A 13612-nucleotide genomic window follows, 5' to 3' on the forward strand; every position below is an offset into this window, starting at 1 on the left:
CACAAATCACAATCCATTATTCCAATTCATTATTTATTCCAACCCAATACTAGTTTTTAATATTTAATAAATTTTCTAATAATACTTTATATATTAATCTATAAGAAAAAAGAATCATATGTTTATTACTATAAATGTAATTATCAAATTAAGCAAATGATGAATTTGGCCATATAGTACGTAATAGAATAAAGAATGTTGAATAATTTATTTTTTTTAATCTTCTCGGCTTTTATTAAACATTATGCAATCTTTCCTATTGGTACAACTATCGAAATACGTCGTCTTACTTATAATTTCACATTAGGTAAATCATTAAAATAGAAACTGTTTAACAAGTAAGAATATGTATAAATTTTTAAGCGCTGCCATCGATGCAGAGTTGCCGATCATCTCGTGTATTTATTATACGACTTTTTGATTTTGATTACTTTTATTAAGAAAAATGAAAAAATAGGCATTTAATGAATATTTGATAAGGTTTAGTAATGGTCTGGAGGCTATTGTTAAAGTAATTACAATAATTCGTACTTAGTACATTGTGGAATGTGCGAGGAGGAGCTACTGTGTTACGCAGCTCTGCATGATGCCATCCGAAAAATACGTAATAAACACGAAGAATTCGTGTCTTATGCATTATCGGGTTAACATTTTACCACTCGACGTGAGATATGAACTGTTTAATTGGAACAGATTTACGGCTAAACAATATAAATCCGTATTTCTTATTTTTACTCGGTAGCACGTATACGTGGCAACAGAGCAAAGTTGTCTGAGTGCTCTGTCACTTCCTAGTCAAAAGAAATTCTTCGAGCACAAACAATAATATATTTACACTGTTAAAATAGTGAAATACGGTATAACTCGAAAAGAATACTGTCAAATATTCTCTTGATATATTTTAACTGTCTGTCAAGGTATCGGTAGAGAATATTTCTGTGTGCATATTAACGTATCACCAAGCGTCGGTTTATATATATTACATGTGCAACCTGTGTTAAAGTCTTCATGGTTAACATCTTATGAATGTGTCTGGCAACAGATATAATTTCAAGTTTATTACAAAGATGCCTCGCATATTAAGTAATTGATTGATCACGGCATGTAAAAAGAATATACACATACATCATCGTATGAATGAATGCGTAAACATATACACACATACTTATTTACGTACACCTATAAAAGTATTGGAATTTACAAACATTTCAGAAATTTAATGAAAATAGAAGTCAGTTCTCTCTGTAAGTTCTAATATTATTCTTTACTTTTCTGATTGATGTTATTACATTGATTCATTAAAAATTCTCTTATAAATAATATTTTAACTATCATTGAGTAATGAAAATTCTGTTTTATGACAGATTATATTTATGACATTTCTTTTGGTTAAACTTCATTTTAGGTCACCAAAAATTTTTGACTGATTCTTATATTTCCTGATAATATATAACAATGTTTAAGAATACCAGTTTTGGATTTAAGAAATTTGAAATTTGAAAGTTTCTTTTGTTTCAAGAGATACATTGGATTCTGTGCAGAAGAATATATTTACAAAACAGTAAATCACAACGTTGAATTTTTAAATAAGTGAGGTTGTGTTTAAATTTAAAGTTTTGGATTGGATTTTGATTAGGTTAGGTTAGGCTTGGGTTAAATCATTGATTTGATTTGAAAAGTTTCTTAAGTTCAAAATTGATATTTTTGGATTCTATTCACTGAATATTATCAGATAACATAGATATTGGTTAAAATCTTTTGTGCCCTAAAATAGTCTTCTTTTTAAGAAAAATAAAATAAAATAGTATTTGTAATATTTAAATATCTGATATAGTCAAGAATATTTTGTATCATAAAAAGTAGTCAATTTTCAAAGGATTTAAATTAATGTTTTTTCTTTTGTCAATACAGGTATATTGTATCTGCTAATGTGTTTATGACTTTTGTACACACAATAAGCTGATGTTGGTTATATTTCATGAACCTGATGACAGAGTATTATAAGCTAAAAGAAGAAAGCAGCAAGAATAGTGCTGCTAATGGTGCTTTGGCACTGTTATTATTATCCTCCTAACAACATAATGGAGGAGCCAGCAAAGAAGAAACAACGCATTGAAAATGATGAAGTTGAAAAAGATACATTATCAGATATTGAGCAATTACAGAATAGTCTGTTGACACAATGCTTATGTAATATACCAGAAAGCAGTTTACGTAAACCATTCACTAGTGCAACAGTAGAAGCTGCAGATGGCACTTTTAGATCTTCATTATTATCAGAATGGGAACCTGATCAAACCTTAGAATTTATAAGTACTTTACAACTATTATTTGATTTAGCCATTAAACAAAATGTTAGAGGTATTATGTGCAGGAGAGTAGTAGATGTTTGTGATGCGCTGGCGCGAAACGAGCATGGCATTATAGATCAAATAATTGACCTATCATGTACAACAAATAAATTTATATCATTTGCTGCTAGCAGAGTTCTTGCATCATTTTTTATTATAACAAAAGAAAATATTGACACAGCATGGTTGGAAAGATTAACACAATCTTTAGTAAATACTCATTCTCCAAGCCAAATGCTATTCACTTTGGATGTTGTAAAAAGAGTTGTGGAACACAAGGACTGCAGTATCCATCCTCTTGAAGATACAGATAGTATAGTGCCACCATCTCATTGTAATACAATATCAATTGCTGATACAGAAAGTTTTGATAGTACACCAGTAAAAGCAATGTGTGTTAAAGCATTGGAATCTAAATGGACTATACTAGTATCAAAATTTGATGCTATTTTAAGTTCATATACGCCACAACATGAATCAGCTGTCATTACATTTCTTGATTTGTGGGAATCCATCATTTCTGTTAAAGCCAACTTATCTGTTATTGATACCAAACTTTTTTATTCTCAATTAGACAACCTGGTTGTACTTTTAAATGCCAATGTTCCTGGTGTGATTTGGAGACATCTCCTTGGGTTATTTAATGAAGTATTGTGTTATGGAAGTACTTTGGCCTTACAAGATGTATTGCCAGATGAGCCTTGTTCTCTTGCACATTTGATTGTAAGAGCTGTAAAAGATTGGAGATTATTGGATGCTCTACCATATCGACATGGTTCTGGAAGATTTGGAGGAGGATCTGGTGAAGGTGATCGTCCTCTTCTGCAAAAAATAGTGCTTTTAGTTTTAAAAAGTGTTGCTGTGACAGTTAAAGAGACACGTAGCGATTCTAGTGACTCTTCCTTGGGTTCTGAAGCAGAAGATCTTGATGCTGATATGGCAGTTATTGAGAGGAGCATTAGAGAAGTTCTAAGACAACTTGATCAGTGTGTTAAGACATTAATGCCATTTCATCCTGAAATGCCTTTATCACAGTGGGTTGTACAAATGTTCCATGATCAAGATGATTTTTTAATTGAAGGCATGGTATGTTGTTTAGATGTGGCTGTTGGTTTATTTTATAGAGGACCTCCACAAAATGATCTTGGTCATATGCTTAGTCCAACTTTAACTTTCATACAATTTATACATGCTGTATCACATGATCCAGATGTTTTATTAGATTTACTTGTCAGTAATGAGACCTGTTTCTTATTATACTTATTGAGATTTTTGAAATATGTTAAAAGAAATTGGACAGAATTTGTCTCTTGCTGTGGAAGAGAATTAGATGATACCATGACAATATTGATAAGACTTCGTTTAGCAATTGATAGATTAGTATCAAAAGATTTGTTTCCTTATAACATAAATCCAGTTCTACGTTTGCTAGAAAAGTGTGAATCCTTCTATGAAGGAAATATAGACAACTAATTATTATTTGATTGCATGATGAGATTCAAAATTTCAATTCACTAGATGTACAAATTGTAAGAATGAAAGCTTTGTCATCTGGCTTATTTTATCAGTCAGAAAGTAATACAAAATTGTATAATCTTACTAACTTCATTTTTATAAATGACTGACTTATACTACTGTCTTTTGTAGTACTATATATTTAGAATAATATTAAAAGATACAGAAAAAAACATTTCTATTTATTATATTTAGCAAAATTTTATTCATTCAGAACTATTGTTGAAGTTTTACACAAGAATTATTTTTTGCATTTCATGGTTGAAGTATAAATGGATAAAAGTAGTACAAAGATTAGCTAAAATTATATGCTTCACAATGAAATTGCACTTTTATGGTGCTATGAAAACATATTTGCCAAAGCACCATTGGAAATAAATTTAAATGTATACTACTAGAATAATATTTATATCTATATATAAAGGTTAAATGTACAATTTGCCAGTCAAATAGAATTATGTAAGTTGAATCCTCTGATGTGCACTACTAAACATGTATAAAGATATACTTTTTTGTACATTACAAAACTAAACTCACAAAAGAGTATATTAGATTCTGGTATAAAGATTTTTATAAAATGCATTTGAAAAATACATAATATAAAAATCTTTTAAAAGAAGGATATAAATAAATTATATCAACACATTAGATTATAAAATTGACTTTGAAATTTTGTGCCAGAGGCATAATAAAATATTTAATTGTATTAAATCAAAATTTATAACATTTGTTTTTTTAACAATAACAAATCTGTAACAGAATTCTAGGACACCTCTGTTATATCCACATACTTAAATACAAGTGTAAAATTAAATAATGTTTATTAAAATGAAAGACATTGTCATATTGTCATGATTTATTAACAATGTATAAATAATAATGTTGTAAAATATTACAAATATACAAATGTAAAGTTACTGGCAATGTAAATGCAGTTATTGACATTTAAAGCTATGCCAGTATTAATAAATTATTAGATACAAATGGCAATGATTGTTCCTATAAGTTAAAGTTAAGAACAATATTTGCCATTGTTGTTTTGGAATTCTCTACAAATTAAAGTATTTGTATATATTAATTGTAATGTTAATTATGCATACCTTAAAATTATCTTTGTAAGTATGGTACATGTAATACACTAAAAATCTACATATTTTTACTTTTATAATCATGATCTAATTTTATTTATCATTTCCCTTTGTAGATTTTTTACTAGTATTCGCAACTTACATATGTATAATGTAAAATATAAAAAATAATAAATTATAAACATGTATTGAAATGTTAGTAATGATCGGAACAAAAGTTAAGTGTAACTATGAAATTACAAACACGATTATTGGATACTCTACATACTTATATTAGTTTAATGTATTCTAATACATATGTATATGTATGTCTTTATGCTAGTGTACAATCCACAAATTTGCGAAAACATTACAGAATTTAGGACGAATTACAGATTACTTAATAGTAATGTTTGAAATTTAAAGTACATGTTCTAACATCCAGAAGAAATTTTATGAAAATATAGAATGTTCGGGAATTAAGGACATGTATATTAACATATAAAATTCACGGGGAAAAAAATTAAATCTAATTCAAATATCGGGACTCAAACGAAATGAAATTAAAGAAACACGTTATATACATATGTAAAACGTCGAAATACCGCTTCGGGAAAGAATTTTTAATAAATAGTAGAAATTGCCAATTAGCAAGACAAAATTTCGGTCAGTTAGCAAGGCAGCATTTTACGTAATTCTACGTACCTATGCATGTGTTGTAATTTTAGGACATTTTCTTACTGCAATGCTGCAAAATAAAATCATACCAGATTACATATATTCGTTCTTTTTATTTAAAAAAATTATAATAAATAATTATTTTGTTTTAAAATGAAACATTTCAATAAAGATATAAACCTTACATTTCTCTGACTTTATCGAAAGCTGTATTATATTTTACAATTGAATTATATTACACAATTATGTGCATATTGTTACTTAACATTGTTCAGGATATATGAATAGATAAAATTATTTAAAAGGGTCAGTTTTCAAAGGAAATATGTAATTTCTTTGATAGTGTTAGGTAATATTTCAATTTTTGCGGACAATTCAAATCTACAAAATTGGAGAATCCAAAATAGAACTTACCGCACAGAAGATGTAAGCACAAACAATATCTTATACATGTACATCTTATACATATATCTTATCCTATCTATACTATTACCTATAATACATGTACAATCTATAATTTCATACATATACGTATATACCTCACATGTTCCTACACACCTCATATTAGAGTCTGCCACATTGACAGTGTATACGGCAAAGAAAGGTATTGAGTTTAATTTGTTAATATTTTTATTGTAAGTATGTATTATTTTAGTTTCATTAGAAGGTTTTATGTTTCGGTAACAATTACTTGTTTTATTCGATTAAAGATTTTGCCAAAATGGAACTTAAATTACTGGAGAGGATGAAAAAACTTGGGTATGTAATTTGAGGTTATAATATTGAACGTTAATCTATTAACTGTCAATATTTTTTCGAAATTATATAATTTTATAAATGTTTTAGCGGTTTTTAATGACTTAAAGCAAAAAATGTTTAATGGATACCGTGATTAATGTTAATTCGAATTTTTATGATCTTGAAATAAAAATAATGGCAGTTAATGAATTAATACTAAAACTATACGATATTTAAAGGATATTCGTTATTTATATGCATTTATTTAACTTTAATTGAACATACAAAGTTACTAATGTGATGTATTACTTATAATTACATATTTAACATAAATTTTATTAATTATGTTATCTAATAAATTATTTTATTTTATAGGTACAATGGTCAGCTGACAGATCCCAATAAATTTAAGGAGGCTGTAAAGCAAGGTCCAAAATCTCCAGAATTTACGAAGCTTGTAGCATGGTTAGCAGATGAGATTGCAATACTCAATGATATTGATGAAACTATTCATGCCATAATGTCTCCAGATGATTCTAGTTCTTTCCTCTTAGAGTTAAGCTGTTTTCTTAAGGAATTAGGATGTATGAATGAGAGATTAATGACTGGTAATGTTAATGCAAGATTAGCAACTGAACAAGATAGGTACATTTTGTTAGATTTTTTAGGAGCAGAATTAAAAACTTGCCGATTATTAGAATTTAGGAAGCATAAAAGTTCAAATTCCATGGCTGTTGTTGTTGTAAGTTACCATTATCAAAATAGGACAAAAATATATAAATGATATTATAGTTTTATTAATAAGAGTTTGTATATATACTCTATGTAGGAAGAGAGTGACACAGCTAAAGATCTTAAAGATATGTCAATAGCTTTAAATTTTGAAAGGCCACCAAATGATATCACTTCTGAGAAACTTTTTACAAGACTGCAAAACAAATTGACTGAAGTGTTAAAAACAGCTCCTTCTGAGCTTGTAGGGCAACCATTAATTAGTCATCAATTCTCAGAAGCAGATTGGAATGATCTTCAACATTTACAACAAGAGTTACATGATGAATACAGAATGCGCCGTGATATGTTGCTCAAGAGGCTCGATGTAACAGTACAATCTTTTCTAGTAAGTATACATAGCTATTTTTAAGATAAAGTCACAAAAGCTATTTATATTTATGTGTAATTTAAAAAAACATATGATCTCTATTTTCAAACATAGTGGTCAGACAAAGTAAAAGCTCAAGAGGCTGAGTTAAATAGACAATATGAAGAAACTAGGAAACTTTTGAATGCAGAACCAGATATTACATTTGCTGATTTACTAGCAGCAAGAGATGATATTGCATTAATGGAGAAAACAAGCAACGCAAGTGTTAGGAAAAATACTCAAAGTGAAATTAATAGAGTTATTATAGGAGAGGTACCAGACAGAGGTGGAAGACCATATGAACAAGAACCACCACCACCTGAAATGCCACCTTGGCAAAAGGATAGAGTACCTGGACCTTTAACTTCTGGGTAAGATAAAGTAAAAAAAAAATACGTTTTGGTAAGATAATTCAAAATGAATATATATACTTTTATATTATAGCGGAGGTCGAGGAGGTGGTAGAGGTGGTGGGCGTGGAGGTGGCAATTTTCAAAGTTCTAATTCTTACACCAGTGATAACAGAAATTCATACAGCAGTAATACTGGTTATGTAGACACTGGATATCAGGGTTCCAATTATGCTTCTAATAGTGGTGCATATGGTGGACAAGGAGGAGGATATGGAGGAAAGCATGGAGGAGGTCAAGGAGGTGGTTATGGAGGAGGAGGTCAAGGAGGTAGTTATGGAGGAGGAGGACAAGGAGGTGGTTATGGAGGAGGTCAAGGAGGTGGTTATGGAGGAGGAAGTCAAGGAGGTAGTTATGGAGGAGGAGGACAAGGAGGTGGTTATGGAGGAGGAGGACAAGGGGGTGGTTATGGAGGAGGAGGACAAGGGGGTGGTTATGGAGGAGGACAAGGAGGTGGTTACAGAGGAGGAGGTCAAGGAGGTGGTTACGGAGGAGGAGGCCAAGGAGGTAGTTACGGAGGAGGAGGTCAAGGAAGTGCATATGGAGGAGGGCATGGGGGCGGCTATGGTGGTCAAGGAGGTGGTTATGGAGGCGGTGGAAATAATACTTACAGCGGAGATAACAGAGATGGAGGTAATTAATTGAAAAATATACATAATAAAAGTGAAAATGTAGGATATATATAAGTAAATATAGTAGTTTTATAATAGTGTTTCATATAAATTTTATAAAGAATTTAAATCAAATTATTGATTAATAATCAATTTATTTAGGATACAAATCTGAATATAAAGGTGGACAACAATATCAAAGAGGGGGTAGTGGTAAAGGAAGAGGAGGTAGAGTTCAGGGAGGCTGGAATCAGGGTGGCGCCAATTCTGGAACAGATAACTATCAGCGTGGTGGATATAATCGTGGAGGAGGTCGAGGAGGACGACAATACTAAAATATTTTATATAAAATATTATTCTTATGCTTATAATAGTAATAGCAAAAAATATTTACATCACAGAGCATAATAATTAATATGAATGAACTTTTATATAACACGTAATTGCTTAATTTATATTGTATTTTTAAATATTATGTGAATTGAAATTATTAATTCTAAACTAAAAATGAATTAGAAACATTGATACTATTTTTATAAGATAAATTATTTACTCTTATGGAATTATAATAATTGTTATATTCTACTTTAGAATACTTTACTGTGTTCTGAATGTTAATTTTGGCTATGTACTTGTGTTTGAATTTTGTAAATATGCACTTTTTTTGTACAATGAAGAAATGACAATTGTGTTGAAATTAAGTCGTATAATGTAATAATGTGAGGAGATTAATTGATTGATTAAAATATTTAATTGTATAAAATACTTACTAAATATATATTATGATTGCATATCAATAATTTATATTTGAATGTATATGAATATATATATAAAAAGTATATACCAAGTGACTTAATTCTTTGATTTTCTTGATTTCTAGATAATTTATCAATTAATTAATCTGTAACTAAAAGCAGGTACATTATTACACTGAAAAAAGCTATTAAAAAGTTAATCGTACTCGGAATTTTCTGTTTGTCACAATTAGAACATTGATATAGTGCACTTTGCAGAAGTAGAATGATACCTTCTATATTGCTTTTGGTTCATGATTCAGTGTTTTATCAGCCGTCTACAAATTACACGGGTTTAGATATATGGCAAAACAAAATGCCGATGTGCGTTTTCTGGTTGATTCGTTGTACTTATTTTGCTTTATTCACCTGGAAAAATAAGAAATTCTGCCATACAGAAATATTAAATTTAATATTGGTTTGATTTAATATGTTGATATCTCGCGTAATCTACGTCATAGTTTACACCTGCAATCTATGTATGTGTCATATGACTTATGAAGATCAGTGTTTTGCATGTTAAAGTGTTATTTTTTTATGAGTACTGTTATCGACCAGAACAAAAGAATGATGATATGTATCGCCAAGAAATGACACAATTACAAAATACTTGATTGACTGATTCATCTTCGGTACTTCTTATCAATTAGGTACTTATAACCGAACGTACATATAAAAGCTTATTGTCAGCGTTATTTCTTAGTGGAACTTGTTTAAATTATGATTTGAAAGAAAATTATAAAGATACATCATTTATATGTGTGTATATTAACTAATAATTAAATATATAAAAATATTAAAAATTTGATAAACATTAGATGCTTTTATTGTGAATTGGAATGCAAAGTGTTTTAAGTAAATTTACTTGTTATGAATAATTTTTATTTCAATTTTGTGTGTAAGGTTTTTGAAGAAAATTTCATACATAAATTACAACTATTCATAAAAAGAAAAAATGTCAGGGGGAGAACGAAAGAAACGTGCTTGTGACAAAGGACAAGGTTGGGAAGAGGCTGGTGCTGAATTTTATCAGGAAAGTTACCCCGCAGCAATTGAAGCAGATTTACAACAAGCATTACAAAGAGATCCTTCTCATATAGCTACTTTACTACCAAGTAAAAAGTCTCGTGTTGGTAAGTTTATGAATAATAGACTTTGTACATAAAAAAAATATTACATGCTTAATATTTTGATATTAATACCAGTTAATATTATTTGTTCTTGTTATTTGATATAGCAACTGCCAAACGAATACGTAATGATACTAAAACAACATTAAGAAGGCGTACTAGTACAAGATCTCGTGGTACAACTACATCGAGACGTATGTCAACAAATATTCATGATGCAGCAGTGTCTATGTTACCAGATTTATCTGAAAACTTATCTAATGAAGAACGTACTTGGGAAGAAATAATGCAAATCAAAGCTATGCCTGTGTGCATGGCACAGAAAATACAACTAAAAAATCAGTTACAAGTATGTTAATGACATTAAACATTAATCAAATTAATAGAATTATTAATAGAATTTAAAACTGTTATATATCTGTTTAAATGTATATTTCAGAGTGCTACAAAATTAAGATTGCAAGGTTTTGAGCAATTGAAATGGCAACGAAGGAAAGCTTGGCAACAATTTCGTATCAGAATGAAGGAAGCATATTCGAAAATGGAATTATGGAATGATAGTCTTAAAACAATTGGTGGGAATTTTGGAATGGGAGTTGTTGCATACTTTTTATTCATCAAATGGTTATTATATCTTAATATTCTTTTATTTATAATTATATTTTCATTTATTGTGTTACCTGCAATATTATTGGATATGCCAGAAGATGAGTCATGCATAAATTCTAACAATAGTAGTAGTATATCTTGTTGTTCAGAGTTATATTGGAACATAACTCAAGAAAGTAGTAGTATAACAGACATTTTTCAGGGCACTGGTATATTAGAATATACTTTATTGTTTTATGGTGCATATAGTCATATGACTTATGATACTTCTGGTATATTTTTTAATTTACCATTATCCTATATTTCTGCAACTGTCGGTGTATTTATTTTTAGTTTAATAGCTATTGTTAAGTCAGCTGCTAAAAGTTTTAAACAAAGGGTAGTCGAAAATGAAGGCCAGTTTTATCAATATTGTAATTTAGTTTTTGGTGGTTGGGATTATTGTATACATAATGAAAAGTCTGCAGCTGTAAAGCATAAAGCATTATACAATGAAATGAAAGCATTTTTAGAAGCTGAGAGACTAGAAGAAGAAAGACAAAATCGAACGAGGGAAGAAACAACAAAATTGTTTCTCATGCGTTTCTTTATTAATTTAATAGTTCTAGTAGTGTTATGTGGTTCTGGTGTATTGATTTATCATATATTTGAATTTTCTCTCGATCAAGTTTCACCACAAGTCAATGAAATATATGACTTGCAATCTTTATCCTTGAATAAAATCGCTTACTTATTTTTTGAATTTCTTCCGTACGTATGTATCGTTGTTTTAAATCTTGCAGTACCATTCCTATTTCGATATCTAGTCTCTTTAGAAAATTATAGTCCTTCATTTGTTATACGCATAACTCTTTTACGAACTGTATTTCTACGACTTTCTTCTTTCATTGTTCTACTCACATCATTTTATAGACTAATTGTAACGGAGGTAACAGATAATAAATGTACTGCTGATAGACGACCACTGTGCTGGGAAACATTTGTAGGACAACAGTTCTTCAAACTCTATATTACAGATCTTTTTCTTCAATTTTTCATGACATTTTTTGTCAATTTTCCCAGGTCATTAATAGCAAAACATACGGAAAACAAAGTATTACGTTTTTTCGGAGAACAAGAATTTGATTTACCTAAGCATGTGTTAGATGTTGTTTATTTGCAAACTATCTGTTGGCTTGGTTTCTTTTATGCACCTTTATTACCATTAATTGCAATATTTGGTACTTTTGTGCTGTTCTATATAAAAAAATTTGCTTGTTTAGTAAACAGTACCCCATCAAGCAAAGTTTACAGAGCAAGTAAATCGAATGCATTTTTTATGTTGATTCTATTGATCTCTTTTATTTTATCTACAGTCCCAATTGGTTATTCTATTGCAGAAATAGTGCCATCAAAATCTTGTGGACCATTTAGAGGTTTCAAGTCTGTATGGTCATTATTAATTGTGATGTTTGCAGAATTTCCTTATTGGCTTCAATCTATTTTATACTTCCTTGGTACTGCTGGATTTGGAGTACCAGCTTTTGTTATTCTTACTTTACTTTTATATTATTATTATGCTGTATCAATAGCAAACAAACACATGGTTACAGTTTTAAAGAATCAATTAGTGCTGGAAGGTCATGATAAACAGTTCTTACTTAACAGATTGAGTGCATTTATTAAACAACAACAAGATCAGAACAAGTATCATCAAGAGCAAACAAATGAGTTAGGCACATTCTCATAATCAGTATTACGAAAGTCAAAATAATTTTTATATAATAATTTTTAAAATGCACAGATTTAATAAGTGTTTTATATAGTCATATGTGTATTGTACAAAAGTTATAGTAATTTGACTAATTTACAATTACTTTTTATATGATAATAGAACTGTCCATCTCATTTTTTAAAATATACCTTGAACTATATAATGGTATTCAAAATACTTGGTCCAACTATATGGTTTTCAACTAAAAGATATCTAGGAAAACTATTATATTTATTACAAAACATTTTTTCTTAAATTTACTCAGTTATTGAATTTGAATAATTAAACAATTTTAAGTAAGTTACAAAAATAATACTTAAAAATCAGGGTACAAATTAAAAACCGTGCAATAGTAGAAGTCACAGATTGTTTACTATGTATATCTAGTTTTAGTAACAGTAAGAAGTGCTAAGATGCATACACAATATAGTAATAGTAGTGATAAGGACATCTTTCCTTTTTAGAATTTTTATAAAATACAAGACAAAATAATGTGATTAGTTTTTTTGTAGTAATACAAAATATCACACATAAACTTACTTTTTAATTTTATAAATAAGTATTAGGGTGCTTTTGCTAAAATGAAGTGAAGTGATATATGATGGACCTATTTTTAGATTAGCTGGGTATTAAAAGTATGATGCAGTTGTAAATAGGTTGTGTAGACTGATCAGGAAATCCTTAATAATAAGAATACATTTTATAGTAATTTATTACTTACATACTAAAGTATTTATTAACTAAAAATGCTTTAATTTATATGAAAAATTTATGTTTCTATAAATCTTATTTTTGATGATTGTTTTTGTTTT

The 13612-nt window shown here is 29.1% G+C and overlaps 3 protein-coding genes across 4 annotated transcripts; all 3 read left to right on the top strand.

The window, feature by feature from the left end:
• The first annotated feature begins 112 nt into the window (after positions 1-112).
• On the top strand, positions 113-5709 carry LOC122576436 (protein lines). The gene is made up of 2 exons (XM_043746749.1): positions 113-1244; positions 1912-5709. The coding sequence occupies exon 2, from the start codon at positions 2040-2042 to the stop codon at positions 3822-3824; it is 1785 nt and encodes a 594-aa protein (XP_043602684.1). The 5' UTR covers positions 113-1244; positions 1912-2039; the 3' UTR covers positions 3825-5709.
• A 352-nt stretch (positions 5710-6061) lies between these two features.
• Positions 6062-8967, top strand: LOC122576487 (protein FAM98B). Its single transcript, XM_043746869.1, has 8 exons — positions 6062-6215; positions 6322-6370; positions 6725-7091; positions 7179-7469; positions 7566-7864; positions 7938-8164; positions 8276-8536; positions 8677-8967. Exons 1-8 carry the CDS (start codon positions 6062-6064, stop codon positions 8847-8849), a joined length of 1821 nt encoding a protein of 606 aa, XP_043602804.1. The 3' UTR covers positions 8850-8967.
• Positions 8968-9571: 604 nt separating this feature from the next.
• Positions 9572-13608, top strand: LOC122576410 (transmembrane channel-like protein 7). Of its 2 annotated transcripts, none has more exons than XM_043746696.1 (4): positions 9572-10067; positions 10212-10441; positions 10546-10787; positions 10878-13608. In XM_043746696.1, exons 2-4 carry the CDS (start codon positions 10264-10266, stop codon positions 12774-12776), a joined length of 2319 nt encoding a protein of 772 aa, XP_043602631.1. In that variant the 5' UTR covers positions 9572-10067; positions 10212-10263; the 3' UTR covers positions 12777-13608. The 2 variants fall into 2 exon arrangements, with proteins under 2 accessions (XP_043602631.1, XP_043602623.1); XM_043746688.1 differs by having other exon boundaries at positions 9572-9958.
• Positions 13609-13612: the final 4 nt, after the last annotated feature.

Source organism: Bombus pyrosoma, linkage group LG2 (assembly GCF_014825855.1).
Source record: "Bombus pyrosoma isolate SC7728 linkage group LG2, ASM1482585v1, whole genome shotgun sequence".
In the NCBI taxonomy this organism is placed as follows: Eukaryota; Metazoa; Arthropoda; class Insecta; order Hymenoptera; family Apidae; genus Bombus; species Bombus pyrosoma.